General features: G+C 44.4%; 1 protein-coding gene across 1 annotated transcript in view; it reads right to left on the bottom strand.

The window, feature by feature from the left end:
- Positions 1 to 20,572: 20,572 nt before the first annotated feature.
- T265_07252 (hypothetical protein) overlaps positions 20,573 to 24,702 on the bottom strand; it is a gene marked incomplete at both ends in the record, with an annotated part of 55,378 nt that continues 51,248 nt past the window's right edge. The window contains one exon of the mRNA XM_009172726.1: positions 20,573 to 20,675. Coding sequence (XP_009170990.1) covers positions 20,573 to 20,675 — 103 coding nt within the window. The remainder of the gene's footprint in view (positions 20,676 to 24,702) is intronic.

Below are 24,702 nucleotides of genomic sequence, written 5' to 3'. Positions count from 1 at the left end.
ACAAAGCACAGACGTGAGTACACAGAGTGGGACTTGCGATTTTTTCTCAGTTCAGATAGAAAGTGTGGACTGACAAAGTTGTCCGGAACTCCCTGGTCTTTGTAGAGGACTTTCTCCCAACGTTGTTTCATGTTGACTAATTGAAAGTCGACACTCACCGGTTCCTACTGTACATGAAGTGGGCTAAAAGGAATAGAAAATTAGCTATGATACTAAGTCAGCAGTCGGGAAATCTGAACAACAATTCGCATGGCCACTTGTTGCCACTCAAATCAGATTCTTAAAAAGAACTGGAACTCTAGACGGTGAACCTAGAAACCCTGCAACCGGTGGTTTGAGACTACATGTCATTTCTCAAGCTCTTAGTCCGAATGATCTCTCACCAATATTCTTCAGGGATGGAAGTGAAATCATCTGGCAGTGTTTGTCTGATCTATTCTCTTCCATACGGAAAAAGCAAACCGTCCCATAAAACACTGCTCACTGTTAACCACAGAAGAATCAGCCTGACTTCCGTCAAAACGATCATTTTCATGCCACTTGTCCTTCATCATCTCGTTGTCAGCTCCCATCCAGACAGTCTGTATTCGTATTTGGAGGCGCAGTCACTTGATAATGATCGTGACGGGCTAGCGCCAGGTCCGTTCCCCGTCCATTTTTTCTTTTTTTCTCGTAATACGTTATAGTTGTGCATCAGTGCAGCATCACAGTTGAACACTGAAGTCGTGCCGTCATTTGTGATGACGATGGTGAGCAGCAACAGCAAGACCGTTATTCCGTTAAAAGTCTCCTTATGAAAGAAATAAAAGGGTATGGACAAGGGACCTAGCAATTGCTGTCTAGCCATTTTGATTTATCTGCATCGCCGGACACTCATTCCGAAAATGAGAAGCTGACAAGGATGCCAGCGACATCAACATCTTGCAGCGTCTCCAGCCATGAACAGCGGTCACGTTGAGCTACCTGAAAGCCACAAACCGCAAGTCAGTCATGGATTCAGATGGATCATTGGGTCATCGGTTGCCGATGGAGGGGCTCCATTAAAGATCGTCGTTCCTTCTCGGGCAAGCCGTTTGACTCCAATCATGCAATTGTGTGCACTAGGTTATCAGGTTACTTTCCTCTAGGATTACGCACGTCAAGTTAATCAAATCCAAATCAGTCCAACCAAAAAATATCGAGCTGAGCTTACTGGACAGCTACGCGAAGCACAAGTTCACGCTGACAGCGAAGGTAGGTTGGAAGGTGGGTAGTGTAGTAACGATATTCTCTTCAGCTTAGTTCTCGGTCTGAGCCTCCTAAGCTAGCGTTCACTTCGAAACGACCACCAAAGGTGAGAGATAGTGAAAGAAGCTATCCTCCCAGCCCGAAGAATGTCATGTTTTCCACGAGGACGACGATGAGTGACAAAGTGACTTGTCAATAGGTTCCAAACTTTTTCCAATCGACTGAGAACGGTAATTCCTTCGCGGAATCGCCGTTTTTAGCGATGAGCTGGAAGTTCAACTATCTTCCTCCGAAATATTCTGCCTGCCTCAGGGGCCCTGAGACACTCTGACGACTTTACTAGGGCCTTGGGGAGAAGATGAAGCACACGTGGAGCAGACTACTTCGGTCATGATCTGTCTTCGAAAAGATCTCAAGAACGCCGTGTCAATATCATGGCATCATGTAAAATGCACCTCAGCATTAGTCTGCGTGGTTCAACGATTGAGAGGGGAAGACAATAAGTCTGTTTCTCTATTGCCTACACATCTACACCATAGCTTCATTTTGAGACAGGCTCTCGATCGGCAATCTCCTCTCGAAAGTTCAATGTCGACCGTCCTGACAATGAGTGGCGGTTAAAAGTATTTCATTTAGACTTTTATCTAGTCCTCTATTAATTTATCTCTAAATCCAATGGCGTAAGACAAGTCTGCTCTTTCGCCACTCGACCCCAACTTTATTATTGACATGCTGGTTGGGACTTCTGTTTGTCTCTGAAACCTCGGGGGTCGAAATGCTCCCGGAAGTTCGTTCGGACATTAAGCACCGAGAAACTATAGCTCTACTTGGTTCATATCTTGTATAATGCGACCGCACGACTCGGTGTGTGCATCACATCTGCAGTGTAAAATACTGGTAAACGACTTGGTTGGAACAAGACTGGACCGAAATGGTTTATAAGTTAACTTACCTGGGCATTTGAGTTCGGGTGGACTAGCTGAAGATTAGGTCACTGTTCAATGTTAATGTCCGACATCAGTTTGTTTGTCAACCGAAGAGTATACTTCGAGACAATGAAATCCATCACGATTATCATCATGGAAAGCACGACATCAGTGCTCACCATGGATGCTTCGCTGCCGTACAAATATGATTTATTCGGAAACTTTATTGTGAAGAAATTAATAAGGATGGACGAGGAGGGACTTGGTGCTAACTTACTACAATCATTCTGAGGTGGCTACACCTCCTGAAACTCATTTAGGCAATCAGGATAATGATTGACAACAAGAACGCCACTGACAGCAGTTGGCAGCCATATCTTGCAGTGTCTTCAACCAGGCGCGCTGGGGATCACGCGGTTCGCATTTTGGTAGGCGAGTAGCACCGAGAGCACCTAATCGCCTTCACGCACCTCTGCCAGGTCAAGGGTAGGCCACCTCTCTGCTTACTCTACTCCAAACTGCGCACGGAAAACAGCACACACTTCGGTACGGCATATGCGATAAATGGTCTAACCAACGCAGCTCCTGGTGCAGAACACATTCTTCAAAGGGGTTCCTGTAGCACAACCGAAAACTTGCTTTCTAATCGCCTCATTATACGGACACCAACCCAGACGAGCTATGGTTCTGAAACCACGATTGTCGAACACTTGAAGACGTCTCAGTTTGGCTGCTCGAACAGGCCAAGTCTCACAGCCATACAACAAAACAGCCCGTATCGTAGCTTGATACACATCTCCATTGAGATTCAGGAATAAACCCCTGATGCCATAGGTATCTCCAATTAGCAAACGCAACCCGCGTTTAGGATTCGGGATTTCTGGCCCAAAAGCAGATGAAATCAAAGGTAAGCACACAGTGGTTGCTATGTCCTAGTAGAGTGTTGATTACTCAACACCTGATCAGCGAAGTGTGTTTCGTTAGTGATGACCAAATCCAGGAGGGATGGTTGTTGGCCTACGCGGTATCTGGTGGGTGCAACGACAGATTGAGTCCGAGCGCTCTGTTGAACGACTTCAGCAGCGCCGCTGCAAAAGGTCCGCTTGATCCGATGCGCTGGAGCTCCAGTAGTATACGGTGTCTGTCATTTTGATTGATTCATAAGTATTGGTTATGTACAACCTTGCTTACAAGGCTTTGGCTCATGAGCTTTGTCTCTGTCTTCCATTCACAGAAATTGTCGTGAACATCTGCCTTCGGAGAATCACTGTCCCCTGGTGCTTTCATAGCGTGCATATTTCACTCCATCCAGGAGACCTTTGCAGCGTTGAAGTCACCTACCAGCCGGAGATGAGTACTCATCTCCTACAACTTCACGTGAAGTCGTGGCTGGTGGAAAGTCGCTCAAGGTTTCGAATGAGGAACTGGTCATCTTCAGGGGGACTCGGGGGGCTAGGGTAGTCCACACTGAGAAAGAGAGAGTCGGACGCGTAGCGGGATTTGGATCCACAATTTATCGCAAAAAAGTGCAGGAGTGGTATTAGAGAGGACAATCGGGTGAGCAAGAATTGTTCTTCGAAGTGTTCTCCTCAACGGTTGAGGCGTTCCTCTTTGTTCAATATGATCTGTTCAGTGGATTTCCACACGGATACCGTTTTACCGATCGCAGTCACGTGCCGCTACGGCCAAGCAGGCTATCCCGCCCTGATTGGCTAAAAGATCGAGACGCTTACCGGTTCGGCATCTAGCCGAGATCTGACCCACCGAAGGTCAGAACCCAACAGCCAATCAGGACCGAGTAATGGCCGAATGCCGGTTGTCAGCGGTGCATCCTGAAACCGTCAGAATTTCCGGAAAGTTGCCACCGTCTACACTATATCTCGGGTTTGGACGTTAATGCACCTTGTGCACATTTGGTGGTTGTTTTGACGTTAACGGTAGCTTGGGCGGCTCAGACCGAGAACATAACTGAGTAAAATACCGTTACTACACGATCCTTGATGGATTATCTCACAGATTTCGGGGTACCTGTCACGCGGATCAACCGAAATTGTTTTTCTGGCATTATCTGCTTTCTGGGCTTCTTCCATGTCCTTGGCCTTCCGAGTCAACCAGACTGTGGTCAGTTCGCACGCTTATCTTCACTTGACATCTGGTAATTTGTCGTGTCAAGTTTTGCTCTAGACTAGCTGGGATACTTCCCCGGAATTTAGCAGTGGCACGGTTCGGTCTGACATCTACTGCTTGATTGCCACAGGCACGACTACCCGAGACGTGGGGGAACATTGGGAAAAGATGATTCTGGTAAATTCGTCTAGCACCAGGAACTGTTAGTCTCTCAGTCGCCAGGTAATTTTCAGCACCTTACACGGCCATGGAAAATTCAGTTTTTCAGTCACCGCCTGCATGGATGGAGGAGCCAAAGCTTAACCCATCAATGGTTAATGATACTGGCACACATGGTTGAACCCCAAGACGGCGCCTTCGCATCAAAACCATCGGCTTCAGTCCGTACCCTCTCGGTATCCCGTCCATTAAATTTAGACTGATTTGTTGCTGAAAGAAACATGTGCAATCACCCTCTATGTTTGGTTTCGCTGTCCGGCTTTGCGGCCTCCAGGTAGCCGAAACTGTAGCTGGAAGCAGAGCACCTCTGGTACATGGCTTAGAGCTCATTTACTGAAAATTTGGAACATGTGGTCAGAAGAAATCATGTTTTTCTGAGAAGTACGCTGAAACGACAGTATCCAAACATTCTGTAGTCGCCCCCACTCACTCCTCCCAGGCCGAAAGTTGACCACCTCTCTGCTTGCGCCACTGAACTTTTCGCTAAACGATGATTCGGCAAGGGTGATACATCAGCAATCCACCGAGGCTTCTTCTGCACCACCGAAAACCCGCTTTTTAATTTTCTTGTTAGTACCTGCCCGGAGGAGCCGCGATTCGGTCAGCGAAGACTGAAATACTTCTCAGAATTGTTCCTCGGGGAGATTACCTCTTATAACCATAAAACCAAGCAGCCTATACTTCAAAACGACACACAGTTTTCCAAATTAACCAACGCGAAACGAGCCCCGGACACTGGTGCATTGACTTAACCTGACACATTCCAGTCGGGCTTCATGCATCTCTTATTGTACGCAGAGCACTTCACAACCTTCAGTGTGATGTACCTGCTCCACAACCGAATGTCCGTTTCCTAGTTTTCCGTAACGAATTCGCTGATCTTACCCTGTATCGGGAACGCCTTAGGATACCCATGGTCGAAAACCTGAATATTCCCGCTGATCGCCTGCCAGTGGCGACCGTGACGCAATATCATACGGCAGCTTGTACAGTAGACGCGACCAGTAGACGTGACCCGGCTTTTTGCATTACCAGTGACGCAAACAGACTATTGATTTGGGCTTTCGAGCTCAGTGCACTGACCTCGCCGGTCACCCTTCCGTCAGAACGGATAAAGCTAGACTTATGTAGGCTTCACAATCTCCTGTGATCGCACATGAATTGCAAGCAATATGTTCGGGGACTGCGAAATCTAAGGCATGACACCACTTTGGGGTGCAATGCATAAGTCGACTGATGGTAGTTGGGATGTCGGTTCTTTCAACAGCGCTTAGGCGCTGCAAGTTGCTACAATTTAAACACCGCCGTTTTGAAGACTTCGTGGAATCCACCTCATTATTTCACCGATGGTAAATTCGAACACAAATCGAGAGGGCATCCCCTTGCGGAACAATATTTTCTTGACCTTGAAGATGGGGGACGTTTCAAAAGGTTTCCACTCTGTCCTCACACGCTCGGAGCATTGTGGTTATGTTCACGGACATCCCCGGTTGAAAAGTGGTGGTTGGAAGTCCTGACTGACGGAGTTCAACGCAATCTCAAAACAAAAAACTCAGGTTTGCATCGTTTGTTCAAGGAACGCTGATACAACCGTTGACTTGTAGGCGTTACTAGCTGGCATGTGTCCGCGTCTGGATGCCGAACCTGTGCGGAATCTGTGCGGAACTTCTGCGCTAATGGTGGACTCTTAGGCCGAGGGAGAGCAAGACTTATAGGTGGCATCAAGGCTTCTATATTTGTCTTGCAGCAATAGAATGCCACAATGCCCTGCATTTCCAGTTTCCTAAGGAATGTAAACTGTCGACGGATTTAAATGGTTTTGTTTTCGTGCGCTTTGCCATTATTCGCGAGAAACTCTGAGTTGTCCTTTTTATCACTAGCGGCTGAAAAAGAGAGCTTTGTTGTACCGTGATATGCCTTGTGCCTGGTATGTTCGTGTGCGCAAAAACTTTAAAACGAGATTTTTTCACTTCAAGTAACCGTCAGTGTGCCCAAAATTCGTTCCTACTACACGTAGGGTTTCTTTGAGAACAAAGGTATTTAGGAGAGTATATCAGGCGGTGGCAGCAACTGGCCGATTTTTTCATCCGACAGATGAATTGGCCCACAAGGCCTTTGGTCAAATCCCTGGTGGTATTTTTCTCATAGTTGATTGGGCAATAAGTTCCAGATATACCACAGTTGATTATCCAAGGTGAAAAATCAGGGTGTGCGTCACAACGCTCTTTGCCCACGGTTTCACCAATCCCTGTTATCAGTAATTTGGCGCTAAAAAGCCATCCATCACTGCCACCCTTCTCAGTGCACCGTGAAAGTCGTCTTCAAAGGAGTTCGCCATTCTATGGATGATGTGGCCCACCTACCGTATTACTCGCATGGACATCCAAACACTCTGTGGGGCCTAAGTCGGGACGCACGAAAGACGTCACCCTCATTGAGCGTGTCCAGCGAGCCGCTGCGAAAATGGTTGCCGGCCTCAAGTCCAGGGACTACGAAACGCGCCTCGCGGTGCTTGACCACTTTCCCCTGGGGTATCGTCGCCTCTGATGGGACCTGATTCTTATTTACGCCCTGTCTAAACAAAGCCTGGCCAGCAGGTCTTTCACCGCTGACCCAGCAAGCACACGGTAGAAACATGATGAGAAGATTTTCAAGCCCAGAGCACACATTCATCAGGCGATTTTTCTCATTTCGAGTAGTAGCTGCGTGGAAAGACCTTCCTCCGACGGTCGTCCACGCTCCTAGAACCAAGTTTAAAGCACTATTAAACAATTATTTACGCGAATCCTCGCGCTGGCAAGCATACTGTCTCGCACCGAGAACATAGAGAGCAGTGCTACCCCTTTTGTCACTTGTCCCTTCCTGGTGAACGACAGCCGCTGAACGACAAGAATAAAACCCACCCTGGAAACTTGGGCCAGAGCCTCAATTTTGTGTATCAATCTGTGAGTCCCTGAAAACGTCCGCTTACTACAGACAACATGGTTTTTTCCGCAAGTGATTGAAGGCATCAGGCAGAATGTTCTGCTTACACTTAAATTGCATTTCATCAATATCCTTTTTAAACCACTGATATTTACTGCTATACGTCGGATTGCACAAAGGCTGACTACCTTTATCCGGCTTAGCCGTTATGTTGCACGAACTTGGGTACTTTTTTTCGTCTCTCCAGAAAATCTCGAGATGTGTTAGATCTGGTTCGTTTGAGGGCTTTTGGTTCCGGCATTTCCTCCTGCACATAGGACACCTCGCGTTAGGAGATATTTTACATCCAGTCGTTTGCTCATGCTCCATGTATTTTTCTGTAAACACATATATAGGCAGTTCGCTTTTTTCTACAAAACCATACTGACATTTCGTTTGATGTTTTCAAGTTTGCTTTTTAAATTTTGCTGCCAATTTTGGGCCAGGTCAGTTACTCTTCAAAATATACATGTTCTCCCACTTGTTTAATTTTACCAAGCTCTACGATTGCTTTGAGCGTGTCATCTGTTTTCCCTACAAATCGGAGCTCGGGCATTTAAAGCGTTACACACACGGACCGAAATCACCGGCTATTCAGCTGTACCGCCGACTGGCTGACCGCATCGAACTTAATGCTTTCGAAAGAGGCCTGTTTTTGGATGATGTGGATGTCTTTGGGACCATCAGCCACGGGCAACTGTGACAGGTCTTTGCATATGAGTTCCATATTTTCGAAAAACTTCTCGACAACTGCATTTTGTTTGGCGGTCAGCCCGTTGGTAAGCGTCATTTAGTATTGTGCATCTCCCCCGTAGCTTCCTAGCGCATATGGGAGTTTCTCTCTGAAATTTTGTATCTCCAACATATTCTTTCTTTCTGAGGGGCAACCAACAATGTGTCCAAAAAACTTCTCGACAACTGCATTTTGTTTGGCGGTCAGCCCGTTGGTAAGCGTCATTTAGTTAGTATTGTCTCCCCCGTAGCTTCCTAGCGCATATGGGAGTTCCTCTCTGAAATTTTGTACCTCCAACATATTCTTTCTGAGGGGCAACCAACAATGTGTCCATTACAGTCTTGCAGGAACGAAGTATTCCAACATTGCAGTATGCTCATTTTCATTTCAAAAACGTCTGCGGAAGCACTGTGTACCCAAAAAGAAGCCCCTAACTCCAGTCATACTTCCTCCGCTGAGCAGCACGAGGCAGGTTCCGCACAGGCATCTAAGCTCCAACAGTAGGTTTGTTAATCGTACTACGATGGCTGCCGTAAAAAAACAGCTGGCGTCTGATTTTGCAGGCAGATAGGAGCAAGATTTCAGTGGTGACTGTGGTGAATATGTAAACCATAATTTTGCATAGTCCATTAGCTCGTCATTCCCACTGTATATTTTGAGCTCATGTACTACCGTTATTATTCGATTAAGGGGTACATTACGCCCGTCTATTCTGTCTTCTAATTTTGTCCTGGAACTACTCGCCTCTCGCAACGATTTAATCGTCTAAAAATGGATCATATTTTCCTACAACCGTTTTTGATTCTAATTCGCACTAATCAGATTGCACGAAACGATGGGCTCATTGGTTCAGTTCCTTCAAAGCTCACATTAAATCAATTATACCTGAAGGTCTAAATAAGTTGGAAGGTCATATGCCACATTTACCATAAAGTGTATGACTTAATTGCACAATGTAGCGACCACAAATCTGCAACAACGCTGCTGGGAAAATTGTACATTTGCCCCAAGAATATCTTGTGTGCACACCATTATTTAGCTGCATACAGGATCTTGGTCAAGATTTCAAACAGTTCGTTCAAAAACTGAAGTCGCTTGCGAAAGACCAAATTTAAAGCAGTTGAAGATGCATTAATAACAGAATTGCAGTCGAAAAACATTCGGGAGAGGTTCTAATGTGGCATGAATACGAATTTGTGGGAAAATCGGACATATGCAAAGCCTCTTCAGGTCTAAATCTACGGAATATCATGCGGCTTCAACACAAGCCTCCCCAACCTATTCGCTATTTTGTGCTGCTGCACCCAATAACCTATCCAAAACAACAAATCTATTTCGGTCAAAAGCGTTGTTATCCAAGATCTTACTGATACAGCAGCACCAGAAGCTTCCATTCTTCATCAGTGCCGCAAACCAATTAATAAAATTTCTCCCGGAGGTTCTGCGGTAACACAGGCGTCGCCGAAACGTTCATGATTCCACACAATTTATTGCCTTGTCTACCCTCAGTACAATCATGATAAAAAAAGAATTGCTCGAATCTCGATGGATTCAAGAGTAACCTTGGACCATGCGAATACTTATCTGTCACGTTTTCATTATAAGCTCAGATTCCACACATTGCCTTGTCTACCCTCAGTACAATCATGATAAAAAAAGAATTGCTCGAATCTCGATGGATTCAAGAGTAACCTTGGACTGGACCAATCCTTATCTGTCACGTTTCCATTATAAGCTCAACTACTACGACAAGCCCAACCGCTTCATCCAAGATATTCATGTGCGGGGTTGTTCGCGGACCAAAGTATGTCGTCGCAGATTCGGTATAATGGCTGATCCCTAGTTCACCATGTCTCATAATCGAAAACATGAACTCATTGGTCACCACGGATGCCTCACTGCCTTACAATCATGAGCTTTTGAAGGGCTTATTTCGAGGTGAAAAATAAAGGTGGGCAAGGGAAAGGCTTTGTGCCACCTCACTACAATCACTTCTGGGATACCTGCAGCTCCAGACACTCTGGATAAAACCTGACAAAAAGAACGCCTTTGACGTCGATTAGCAACCATACCCTGAGCGTCCCTAACCAGACGCAGTAGAGTTCAGGTGGTCCCCATCCTAGCGGACGAGTAGCACCCGCAGCGTCCAAGCGTTTCGTAATCTCTTCGATACCCTCCTGCAAAGTCAAAGGTTGGCCACTTACATTCTAACAAGAAACACCGCACTCGGATCAGCAAGCGACGATTTGATATGCGCACTCCATGGCCTAACCGTTGCAGCCTCTTGCGCTGGACGTAGTTCAGTGGAAGTCGCCGTTGCACACCCAATTCTCGCATACACCCGAAAGACTATTTTGGCGCGTTGAATTCGTTCCGGAACTGCTGTCTACTGGTAACCCTGTTATACTGTCTGATCGTCCTGTCCGCCAACACACTAGTGCTTTGCATAACGCTATCAAGGGCTAAGTATACCGGCCAAGATAAAACCTTGCCGCGCGGCCATTCCACTGGGGGCTGACTATCATATGAATATCTAATAAAATTACTAGCTGCGACAAATCCCTTGGCTTTGTCTGGCGGGACGGCTGCTGTAATCGCCAGATTATTTGAACATTTTTGCTTAGTTCTCCAGGCTGACTCGCTTAAGCGATTTCCTACTACGCGCTCTAACGTGATGACCATGAAGTCTGCTGTGATTAACATGACTGATACCCTATTCATTGCTCTATTCATTATTCTCTTGTTTTAATATTCCATACGCTGTATATATTTGCCAGTTCGAATACATACGTCCTGGTTGTTACGCTGCGCCGAATTCTGGATTTCTAGTTCGTCTGGTAATACCGATATAGGTACGAAACGTAATTCTCACATTCTGGCGTCGCGATTTCAATCATTGCAACAATTCACCCCCTCAACTGCGAACTGATGATGTCTCCTCGTATGGTGACGAAACGTTTGCAAGCCAATTGCCATGCTCGGCGAACATATCATCAGCCACCTGATCAACAACCAACAATTCATCATGCCTGGCGAAATGGAACCATTAGATGTTTATTCTATTGCGCGTGACGTACAGGATTATTTGGAACGGTTTGACATATAGTGCCTCACAAAATCCGATATGGATGACAGGAAACTCCCTGCATATTTCCCACATTTCGTTGGCAAGGATGCGTATTCCTTGGTCAAGAAGTTCGTATATAATGAAACTTCAATCGATATTTCTTTCACTGCATTGAAGAAAAAAGTTCTTCAGCGTACTGAGATGACGTCATTGTGCATGCTGCTGACAAAGCTACCCATGATATTCGTCTGTTGTCTTTACTGAAGGAATTTTATGAGTTCATTGTAGCTATTCATCCTAATAAATGCACTTTTGTTTGCCATTATTTTCATGCGTGGGCTACACTGTGGATGGCAGCGGTTTTAAACCTGATGCAAAACGCCTATCCCCTTCAGTGAATGCGCCATCACCAACCAATCTACAAGAACTGCGTTCAGTTCTAGGGGCACTCCAGTGTTACTCCCGTTTCATTCCCAATTTCGCCAAACATGCAAGTTGTCTGTTTGATGTCATATCTTCCAATCAATTTTCTTGGTCCTCCAACCGTGAGAGGAGGTTGCGTACACTGCTTGGTTATCCTCAGACTCAGGCTCTTTTGAAGCCATTTTCCACCAAACATCATTCGACGATCATTACTGATGCTTCTCCCACTTGAATGGGAGCAATCATTGAACAGTGTGGTGACCAGTGATCTGCATTTCCCGTCAACTTTCAAGANAATCCTTATCTGTCACGTTTTCATTATAAGCTCAACTACTACGATAACCCCAACCGCTTCATCCAAGATATTCATGTGCGGCGTTGTTCGCGGACCAAAGTATGTCGTCGCAGATTCGGTATAATGGCTGATCCCTAGTTCACCATGTCTCATAATCGAAAACATGAACTCATTGGTCACTACGGATGCCTCACTGCCTTACAATCATGAGCTTTTGAAGGGCTAATTTTGAGGTGAAAAATAAAGGTGGGCAAGGGAAAGGCTTTGTGCCACCTCACTACAATCACTTCTGGGATACCTGCAGCTCCAGACACTCTGGATAAAACCTGACAAAAAGAACGCCTTTGACGTCGATTAGCAACCATACCCTGAGCGTCCCTAACCAGACGAAGTAGAGTTCAGGTGGTCCCCATCCTAGCGGACGAGTAGCACCCGCAGCGTCCAAGCGTTTCGTAATCTCTTCGATACCCTCCTGCAAGGTCAAAGGTTGGCCACTTACAATCTAACAAGAAACACCGCACTCGGATCAGCAAGCGACGATTTGATATGCGCACTCCATGGCCTAACCGTTGCAGCCTCTTGCGCTGGACGTAGTTCGGTGGAAGTCGCCGTTGCACAACCAATTCTCGCATACACCCGAAAGACTATTTTGGCGCGTTGAATTCGTTCCGGAACTGCTGTCTACTGGTAACCCTGTTATACTGTGTGATCGTCCTGTCCGCCAACACACTAATGCTTTGCATAACGCTATCAAGGGCTAAGTATACCGGCCAAGATAAAACCTTGCCGCGCGGCCATTCCACTGGGGGCTGACTATCATATGAATATCCAATAAAATTACTAGCTGCGACAAATCCCTTGGCTTTGTCTGGCGGGACGGCTGCTGTAATCGCCAGATTATTTGAACATTTTTGCTTAGTTCTCCAGGCTGACTCGCTTAAGCGATTTCCTACTACGCGCTCTAACGTGAAGACCATGAAGTCTGCTGTGATTAACATGACTGATACCCTATTCATTGCTCTATTCATTATTCTCTTGTTTTAATATTCCATACGCTGTATATATTTGCCAGTTCGAATACATACGTCCTGGTTGTTACGCTGCGCCGAATTCTGGATTTCTAGTTCGTCTGGTAATACCGATATAGGTACGAAACGTAATTCTCACATTCTGGCGTCGCGATTTCAATCATTGCAACAATTCACCCCCTCAACTGCGAACTGATGATGTCTCCTCGTATGGTGACGAAACGTTTGCAAGCCAATTGCCATGCTCGGCGAACATATCATCAGCCACCTGATCAACAACCAACAATTCATCATGCCTGGCGAAATGGAACCATTAGATGTTAATTCTATTGCGCGTGACGTAGAGGATTATTTGGAACGGTTTGACATATAGTGCCTCACAAAATCCGATATGGATGACAGGAAACTCCCTGCATATTTCCCACATTTCGTTGGCAAGGATGCGTATTCCTTGGTCAAGAAGTTCGTATATACTGAAACTTCAATCGATATTTCTTTCACTGCATTGAAGAAAAAAGTTCTTCAGCGTACCAAGATGACGTCATTGTGCATGCTGCTGACAAAGCTACCCATGATATTCGTCTGTTGTCTTTACTGAAGGAATTTTATGAGTTCATTGTAGCTATTCATCCTAATAAATGCACTTTTGTTTGCCATTATTTTCATGCGTGGGCTACACTGTGGATGGCAGCGGTTTTAAACCTGATGCAAAACGCCTACCCCCTTCAGTGAATGCGCCATCACCAACCAATCTACAAGAACTGCGTTCAGTTCTAGGGGCACTCCAGTGTTACTCCCGTTTCATTCCCAATTTCGCCAAACATGCAAGTTGTCTGTTTGATGTCATATCTTCCAATCAATTTTCTTGGTCCTCCAACCGTGAGAGGAGGTTGCGTACGCTGCTTGGTTATCCTCAGACTCCAGCTCTTTTGAAGCCATTTTCCACCAAACATCATTCGACGATCATTACTGATGCTTCTCCCACTTGAATGGGAGCAATCATTGAACAGTGTGGTGACCAGTGATCTGCATTTCCCGTCAACTTTCAAGAGCCGAACGTATATATTCTCAGACCCAACGAGAAGCACTTGCTGCATATTGGGCTGTCAAACGGCTTCATAAATATATTTTTGGAACGAACTTTACCATTGCTACTGATCACGAGGATTTGAAGTTCTTGTATCATCCAACAAAGTCTCTGGCGAAGTCATCTGCCGCGATGGTTCAACAGTGGATTATTGCAGTGAGTTCGTATACCTACACAATTGTTCATCGTAGGGCGAAAATGATTCCTCATGCCAATTTCTTGTCAAGAACTCCATCATGCGACTCTGATGCAAACAATTCAGATTATCTGTTGATTCAACCATTACCAGTCAAGCGGGATGTGCTTGTTGCTGACACTAAAAGATGTTTCTCTCCCATTATTTCTGCACTGCGACGTGGCTGGACGCAGCAAGAACGACGCCGATTTCCTGCTTTTTACTGTCGCCGCGAAAGCTTGTCCGTTACTCCGGATGGTTTGCTGTGTTTTGAGGATTGAGTTGTCATTCCACCGACTCAGTGAGCGGCTGTTCCTGCAGATTTGCACTCTGGTCATCTGGGTGTCGATAAAATGAATTCCCTTGCACGCCTGTCATGCTGGTGGCCGGAACTGGATGCTGATATCAAGCTTACTGCCAAAAATTGTGTTAAGTGTGTTCATAAGATTCATAACAAGTCGCATCGACCGAGGATCCTCTTGGTTCCGTCGAGGGCGCACTTTGTTCGTTGGTCTCGTTTGAATGTGTTGTATAGTAGGCGTATCTAGTCTCAAAACTTTAGTTTGGTAATATAGGATTCTCAGTTTAGATGACGCGATGGATTATCGGGCTATAGCCGATCATCATACGTCTCTTGGTGAAACGTCATGGCACAAATTACAGTGATAAAGACGCATCCTTGATCAGTGGGCTGGATTATCCCTTTTCGCTGATGCTCGATTTCGTGGGCCCACATTGGCATGGGCCTAGCAATTGCGCCAAGTAGCCAAGGTAAGTCGAAAGCACCAGTAATTACTTTGATGACTTGCGATGTTTCGCTTTATATTCTGGTAACCTCATCGGACGTGTTATAGGCATCTGCACTCATTGTTTGCTGTGGGAACTTCATTTCAATGGGATTTTTGTAATTAATACGCAGACGTCTGAAATCGCTGAATAATCTCCTGACAAGGTGCTTAGGCTTGATAAAGGGTATTATTCACAAAGTTATTTTATGTTGTCTTTGATTATTTGCTGAACGCAAAGCGAAATGCCCGGGAAAGACCGTTGTGCCGAAGGTCGTTGAAAGAGCTTGAATAATCTGTTAAGTCTGATGTTTATAACGTATATAAACGCCATTCAGATACTCATCTTGGTGGATTTTACATTGAACATTCTGTAGCTGTTCTCACATTTGAAAAGCACCGCAGAACTTCGGAATATGTTAAGAGTTGATTTCTTCTTTTTTGTCACGAACTGGTGATCATACGCGATCCAGCAGTAATCGATGACCTTGAAGTAGGCTAACCGGATCAAAGCGCTATGGGCAACCTTTTGATGCAACGTACAGCCATATTAGTTTAACTCCTTGCGAAATTCCAAATCCGAAAACCCCATAGTTTTGGCGAATCGATTTCAGCTTTCTTCTATTGATCGATAAGCAATGCCAGCCGGGGCGCGCCTATACTTTCCGCCTTTGAAGATATAACATTGACTAGTTTTAAAACTGTCTCTGCTGGATTTTGTAGTTAGTACGGTTTTTTTGCAAGAGTACAAATTGCAATGAGTAGTCCAAATGGCGCCGCCATGTACTTTGCTATGTACACGGTATCCTCAAGATGAGAAGTGTTATTTTATGACCTTTGTATTTGGTCACGGCATCATTGGAAATGGCGGACAGTTTCTGTCCGCTCACCAGTCTTCCGCTTCACCAGTCTTGTTCGGTGCACTAAATCGGATGGCGGCACTGCTGGCGGAAAGCGCTCCGGGCGGCACTCATACACACGCGTTGTCCTAAGATATCCCGTTTTACCGCGCCATTTTCTCGTGTCCGTACGGCGGATGGAGAGTTAGAGGCAACAAGAAACCCAAATATTTGGTTGCCTTCCTTTACCCGTTGCTACTCAAAGTGAAAGACTTCGTATTCAAGAGGTGATTTGTCGTGGGTGTTACGAAGAACGAGTACCAGATGATCACAGTGAACTCGCGCACATGCCACCACTGGCACCGAGAAATCCTCAGCTGCCGCATCGTAAGTGGATAAAGTGTCTGGGTTGAGCAGCGTTAGATGCGTTTGCTGAGGGGATTTCATTGCCAGTTTCTATCCTGACCTCGTCTTTTCTCGTGATGCATGCTCAAAAGCCTCACAAAAGGTAATAACAGCTAGTCCTTAAATGCGCCGATAAAAACGATGCATTTGGTCTGTCTGTCAACAGATATCCTATTCTCAGTCAATTGCGCAGCACCGCCGATGTATTTGCATCGGACCCAAATAAAGGAGCCTGGTGAGGCCTACCTGGTCACTTGTTGAAGCTGTACACAAAGCGGTCAAGGGGGACATCACATTCGCGTTTTGTCTTTGACAGATTTTCGGTCCGCTAAGCGTTTGGGGGTTCATCGTCAAGCAATTATTACTGTGTTCTTACTTGTGGACGCTGGGATACACAGCGACAAAGTAGTGCAGATTGAGGAAACAAAAATTTGTGCAAAAATGTGAACCAGATGACGTGCTTTAATTTACTGAAGTGAAGAAACTAATCAACAAATAAATAAAGCGGTTTCGAACGAGCTGCGGAGTATGAGGTTTTGGAGCATTCACCAACTTCCAGTTTTTAATAAACGTTTAACACCAATTTTCAATCCTTTTAATAAATATTTCTTCGTTGTTGTGCATGATATATACATGTAAACTAGTACTCACTCTCTAGGAATTTACGTCTTCCGGCATGCGTTTCGCTTGACCTAACACCACTGCCCAGCGCCATAGGAGGTAAAGTTCATAAATTCCTTCCATTTCACTCATTGTATGAATCTGATATTAAGTGGTATGCCCGATCATAACAGCGAACCTCTCTGTTACTCTTTATCCTCTTGAGTACCCATTCCACCTGCCTAACGTATCATGAACTGGGTGTAGACCTTTAAATTAGTCCAATTGCAGGAACTCATGTTGCGCAATATTTCAAAATCCATCATCTACCACCGCTCCATCTTCGTTTATTTAGTACTTTTAAAGTGAAGATTATATCTGTGACGTGCAATATCCATTTTCACCATGGTTTCGGTTTGTTGGTGCAGGTGACTGTTTGGCTCACACTGGCTACAAAGTGTATCACGATTATTAATCCAATTAAGATTCAATACCCATTGTCACTAAATTCACCAGGATTATGGGACAGCGATGAAATGTCCCGCGAGTGGTTGCCACAGATTGCGGTGACGGTGTGCCACGACACCTATTAATGGCGCTGGTACTGCATTCTGTTGTATTGGTCATCATGTATAACAGTGGAGTGAACGGGGGTTGGTGCTATTACCACAACCTCGTAAGCAATCTTTTGTTGGTTCTTCCCGTACAAATCGCTCTAATCCATCATCTTTGATATTTTTACGTTTCCATCTACCTTACTTTGTTCATTTGTTCCAAGTTTTCCTTTCCCTTTAAATCGTTGTGTCCTCTCCAGTTAACGAAAATTACTATTACCACAACTTTCCGATTCTACATTTTCGTGACCTATGAGGTGTTCATGAAAGGCTTCGTAGGATTTTATTAACAAATATAATCTTACTTTGGTTTATGTGCACTGCAACAGCGTTTATCACTATTTGTTCCAGTTGCACTCCGTCTTTGCCTAAGGTGTGAGGTTTTTTTAAAATATAATCCCCAACGAATTACAGGGTTTCTACATGCATGTGATGTGAGAGTTGCTGGCTGAAGCCTTTCATGAACACCTCATAGGTCACGAAAATGTAGAATCGGAAAGTTGTGGTAATAGTAATTTTCGTTAACTGGAGAGGACACAACGATTTAAAGGGAAAGGAAAACTTGGAACAAATGAACAAAGTAAGGTAGATGGAAACGTAAAAATATCAAAGATGATGGATTAGAGGAAAAGATAGAGAAAAAATGAATGGAAAGCTGTTTCATGAATCCCCTGGATTGTCCAGTGAGGTTGTGCATCAACCGTTCTGGGATGAATGGTAGTAGTGTTAAACTACCCAATCGCCGGTGTATACCCCTACATGTCGTTCGAATTTACATGAAACGCGGGTGAAAGTGTATGGTGAGCGCTCCAAAAGGTTCCCTACAAAAAGTGGTGTCCGAATAGAATGTATGCTCTCTCCATTGGTGTTCAACTTCATCACTGATGAAATAATGGAACGAACGCTAGAAGGTCTTCGGAACCTTGGTGTTCAAATTGTTGTTATTGGGCGGTTTGTTGAGTTGGAGTAAGAAGATGACATCGCCCTCATCTTTGAGGAACATATCGAAGCACAAGTCCTGTTGAATAGACCAACCACCATCTTACTGTTTTTGGCATGCGCCTCGCACCTATAAAGTGCAAATTCCTGCTTTAAAAGGTGAAGTCCGCGAGTGTATCCCTTACAATTCAAGGAGAAGCACTGGAGATTAAGGAAAATTTTACATATTATCTCTGACGGAAATGTGTCTGATGAAGTCTGCGAGAATCCCAAAGACTCTAATCACGTTTGCTAATTTGCGTCACTTGTGGTATCTAAGAGGCGTCTCACCAGATATTAAGGGTCTGTGCGCCAGGCTACGGTAAGGGCTGTGCTGTTGTATGGGTGTGAGACATGGCCTATGTGGACACGTGATATGAGACGTCTTCAAGTTTTCGACCACCGATGCCTCAGAAGCGTGGCTGGTTTTGGATAGCATCTGCGTGTTAGTAACGATGTGCTTAGAAAACGGGTAGTTGGTTTTGTGTGGGGTACGTCAACTGTGGAAAATATCCAGAACCACCGACTGCGATGACTTGGTCCTGTGATACGCACGCCGAAACACCGTCTACCGAAACGAGTGTTGTTTTCCTTGCCTCCATCAAAATGATACAAACCACGCGGTGGATAGCGCATGATATTGCAGAAGAGCGTGAAAGAGATCACGATGAATGTGGTGTTGTACGCCTTCCAGGTTGGAGTTCTTGTGACCCCACCTGTGTTTGGCTAGAGACCTTGCAAGAAATGGCGGATAATCTGTGTCAGTGGCGTTTATGCTGTCAATTTCCTTCCAGATTGTCTGACTGAGCGGTTAGAGGCACCTCAGAATGCTCGACATATTCCAGCACTAAGCCCCTCCATCACCCACTCTTTTTCTCTTCTCATTCTAATGCTTTAAATATATTTAGACGAATCTTATAGTCGTATGACAGTGAAGCATGGTTGTCAACGCTTATGCTGCTCTCTTCGATGAGTATGATGAAAATGCTGCACGTGAATGAATATTTTGTTTACCGCTATGATGATTTAGACTTTAGGCTTTTTAACCTGATTTGAAGTTATTCGCCCCCTTTTTACGAGTAATTCTCATATCATGGCGAATGATCCTAAATTGTTCGCTTGCTAAGTGCATCGAAGAGCACTCTAATAGAAATATACTCGAGATTGGACGTTCCGTACGTATCCCCCGTCAGAAAATCAATGAACGGGAATCAAGCAGCATAAGGCTTCATTCTTTTGACGTCTGCAAATACGCGCGGTTTCAATACCCCCATAAAATTGGAACAAACATTTTTCGTCTATCCAGACTTGATAGCTCCTTTAAGATTTGGATTTCGCATAGTCACTTCTGTCATAAAAGACTCGATGAAGACAATATAACATGTAGCAGCCTTTGCATGGAGTCCATTTAGGAATCAGCCAACTAGTGTGTTGGCTATGACCAGTGCCTACGAATAAAGTCTCTCTGTCAATTGCTTCTGGAAATCATTGATTGTCCCTCTTGGACTACCAGCACTCGGTTGAGGACCTGGTACTTATACCTTGGGTGGTAAATGTATCTTCAAAAGGTTCCCCAGAACAGACCTGCTTAGAATGAGAAGGTGACTTCATTAGTTGTTAAATGGTATGACTTTATTGAGGCAGTTGCAAACACAGCAGCAGGTTGAGTTTTAGTTGATTTCTCCAAAGTTTGTTGCACTTTTATCCTGCAGTAGGACCATACTTAACGGTACCGCACCGTTTTACAGTGATTGACTGAATTCGAACCAAAGACAGCTAAACGCCGAGACAAGAACTGACCATATGCTTCAGTGGACATTTTGGTCTTGTTTGCCAATTATCGGGTCTTGGATTCCTTCTTGTTTCTCCGGTTGTCCTTATGTCTTCTTCACGGTAGATAACTCTTAATTCTCAATCAACCGGTCCGCGAATTCCAGCCAGTATTTTATGGCTCTTTAAATCGCCAGTACTTTCTTGGATGCACGATACAATGTCCTCTCTCAAATAACCATTATGTAGATGTGATCAAACTGCTCCTAAATGGTGGTTGAACTGTCGAAATAACTGAAGCCTAGGTTTTTCATGGGCTAGCCAGGAAACTTGGAAGTGCCGCACGTTGTAACTCATTCTCGTTGGACTTGGATTCGCTAAAAACTGACGTATGCGTTGGAGGTTCTGGTTGTCTGGTAAAACCAAAATATGATGGAAACAAATATCAGTGTGACTGTGCCGAGAATAATGGCGTGAAAATTCATAGTGTTTACTCTGGCAAATGGATGATCAAGGTTACAAGACATACTGATTCAGGTAAGGGTGGTGTGCCAAGGGTTTATGGTCCTGTTCAGTTATATAAGGGTTTTGCTTTCAGTTAATTTAAAGGAAAGATAAGTGCAATTATCAACCTATGAAGGCACAAGAAACAGTTTCCAGTGAGGACTACTCATACGAAGAATCAAGTGATTCATGACTCTTTTGTGTGAAGCGTGAAATAAAACTCACTGCGCAGCGGCATTAGCTGCAGCGGTAGGGATGAAGTTATTTTGCGGACGAAACTGCGTGGTAGAATCACGGCTAATAAAGTGCGTTTGAAAGGCCAAATATCTTATTAGAATTTCTTTGAGGTTATAAACGAATTACCGTCTATCAGCAAGCAGTGCTGAAAACCGGTAACTTTGATTATTCTGTTTATTATACTTATTTTCTGATGCCGGTAATAGGTGTTTAAGCAAATGTAAAATGAACAAACTAGAGTTCATTGACTTTCGCATCTCACTCGTTTGTCTCAACCAAACACTGTGCACCAACCTTAAATATACTATCCGCATCCATTGAATATAAATCAAAACATCATGCTTTCCGGAGGTACTCACGGCCGCCGGTTAGACGGTGGGGAGGTTTTTGTTTACCTGGACATTACAGTTGCCCCTAACTTCGTTGGATTTATAGAACCAAATAGACTTCATTTTATTAGTTGAACATTCTGAAACTGAAAGCCACCTGCGTTGAATAACGTCCATAAATACCATCGAAGTTTTCCTCGAACATATTTATTTCAATAAGCAGTTGTGCTGGTGTAGTGATGAAGTAGTTAAATGACTAAAAATACACATCATTCCCAAATCAGGCTAAGTTGTGTTATACAAAAATGAGCAAAAGTACACGGCACCTAGTACGAAGCACAACGGCGGCTTTGGGGAAACGTAGAGAAACTACTCTGTTCAATATTCATGGTGCCACGAAAACGGAATGTTTTATAGTATACAAAAGTGATGGCCTTTGAACCAAAAAGCACATCTAATGGTGATGGTGGGTGGCACAAACACATTGACCTGCCGTCAAGAGTTTGAGCTGGGGGTTTAGTACTTAAATTTGAGTCAAAACATTTCTGATGATCTTTCGTCGAACGCAAGCCTATTCTTTCTCTACTGCTTTGTAGGTTGATATTTTTGTCGGAGTTCTTCCTTTTTTCGCGTATTTTCCTTTCAACATAAAATAAGTCTACTAAGTTAGCATTGTGAAACATCTAATTCCGCGATGTTACATTCATACTGGCACTCGAGCTCAATGTGGTTTAGTGGTTATAGCGTGGAGTTGTTGACCGGAAGGTCCCTGGTTCAAAATCAACCCCGCTATCTAGACTACATTTGTGCAGGCTTGGGCTGCCTGGAGGCACCTTGCCCCTTGTGTTTCTTCGGGTGACATGGAAGCTGGGTACCGCAAGGATGAAACAGCTGAACGATCATTGTTTCTACGCTAGCAGTCACCCAAACCTGGTCAAGCAAATAACATTTGGCCATCACTCGTTCCATAAATCTTTGTCCAGCTATGTCCCGCCGCACTCATTTTGTCAGTTTAGCACCTACAAAAATGCTGGCTTATCGTTGACTAAGATAGTGGTGGTGTTACGAATGAGACTTAGACACATTTTAGGGTTGCAAAGACCTGTAGCGTACCGCTGACCTATTTTGTCAGATATTCGCGGACCAGCTTCAAACTCTCAATAGGGTTACATTTCTCTCAACTTTACAGACAACCACACAGTGGCAAACAGTATATTACTGTAGCGTCAAGGTTTTGGCTGCCGCAGTCGACGTTTGTCATGGGTTTAGCCGACCTGAGAGTTACAGAATCATCCTAACTCGTCCCTGTCAGACATTATTTACTTTGTTTACATCTGGACCACCGCTTCGGTCGTACGTAAAGTTTTTTTACAAAGCCTGTACTGAAGAGTTCAACTTTTCTGCACATAATAATTTCGAAGATATACCGCTTTTGGGTCGTATATGTTCCTCCATGGGTGCCAACCGGATGGCTACGTGTAACTAAAGTGTATACCCTTTACCGCCGAATTATGATTTCTCGGACCGGTACTGAGTAAATAGCACTTATTTTTCCGCGGAGCTGTACTTGAAGCTACTCCGTGGTTTCTTCTAATGTGCACGTCTGTGAAACATGTCTGTCTTACTCACCGATTTGGCACAACACTCCCTTACTATTGTTTTATTTATGGTACACCTCTCACTTCTAATCTGAGTCCATGCAAAACTATTCAAAAAGATCAAAGGCTCTTAAGCCCAGCAAGGCTTGTTACTCACCATGCTTCCGTTAAGGTGCGTTTGAAATTTTCAGTTACACTAAAGCTGACTCAGCTAAGAGACTACTACTCGAAGCTAGCCTCCTACTTCCAGTCTTCTGATGCACTTCATGATATGATAGCTGGCAAAGCATACAGAAAAGCACACCTGATCTTGAAGTATGTAGTCAACAAATGTCTAAAGGTGAACCTCGAAACGTGGTGATGGAAGCCTGCCTCGGAAGTACGGATGAGTGCCCGCTAAGCGGGTCGTTTTATCACCACCTGGGCCTACCAGGTGGACGTCGGCCGATTGAACATATGAATATTTTACTGATGGTTTCAAATCGGTAGCCAATGGAACACAGCATGTGACCGCATTTAGGGAAGTATGTGAATTAGATGCGAGCGCAGGCCCAGGCGTAGTTCGATGTTGCCACATACCAACTAGTTAATTACAGGTCAGTAGTTTCTTATTGCCGATAGCCGAAACTCACAGATCGTTTGAGTTTAGTAAAGCCATATTCTTCGGTTTTAACAAGATGTTTGTGGTAAATATGTGATTAAAATCAAGAAATCTCAATCTCACAAGAATTCTCGTCCTTGCTGGGTCTAGTCGAGTGGTTTTGGGGGACCAGAACATATGATGTCATCATTGAAACCTTAAGACTGCGACTCATGGAACCAAAAGCCATCCATTTCATTTATGCGGCTAGGTATTGTAAAGAACGTCTGATTTTTACCATTAGGTTGTACTTTAATAAAGATGACTCGGTAGAAGCACAAACCGGTTTGCTTGGTCTTGTCTTGCAGTCAAACTTAAACGGCTGGATATCATCTGAACTCCTTGTGAGGTAGGGTTTACAACTCAGCATCTTCAAAGGCCTTTGTAAGCCCATGAGCACCAGTTTTATAACTTTCTGTTCAGCCTATAATGTCCCATACAAGTGCAACTATCCATGAACCTTTCTGTCGCACGAAACATCTAAGTAGAGGCAAACTTATCACTTATTGAAATAGAAAGTCAGGAAAAATGGGAGCGTTATGGACTCCCACTGGTTCTTCAGCGAGAGAATTTTATAATTGAATCATTTGCGTTTTCCATGTTTTTTAATTTACAAAACAATGATTCAGTCAATTGGTTTCACTAGGAATACGCCTCTTAGACCCTGTATTTTCTCGTTGGCGATGACAAAAATTGTCTGCACTAGGCAAGAGGAAGGGCTAGTCAACGAAACCAAAAACTACACATATCTGGTTCAGTGGATAGGTCCAAGCCTTAGGGCTGTGTCTGGTCATGTTCTATAGCAGCAACTGAGTTAACCCCATGCTTGTTTCGATGGGCTAACTACATTTAATGCAGCTTTAACTGCCAGCATCAACCTTTCAGCAACCGCGAGGTCTGTAAGCACAGTCACCGCATTGTTTTGCCTTCTTTGTTGTCATTCTTCACTCAGCTTCAAGTTGAAAAAGTCTTTCCAGCGCCGTTTATGTATTCATAAAAGTGGGAGTTTTACCATCATCTTTCATGTTTCCTTACTGTTTCTTTTATGAAGGCCACGCCACGCAAACTGAGACTTTGTTCGATGAGCCAAAACTAATTTCTGAGTGTCGAAGGATCATGAGCAGTCCCTTTT

The sequence above is a fragment of the Opisthorchis viverrini genome (genome assembly GCF_000715545.1).
Source record: "Opisthorchis viverrini unplaced genomic scaffold opera_v5_166, whole genome shotgun sequence".
Lineage (NCBI taxonomy): Eukaryota > Metazoa > Platyhelminthes > Trematoda > Opisthorchiida > Opisthorchiidae > Opisthorchis > Opisthorchis viverrini.
Note: the sequence above shows the minus strand (reverse complement) of the source record. Positions and strands in the feature narration are given on the sequence as shown.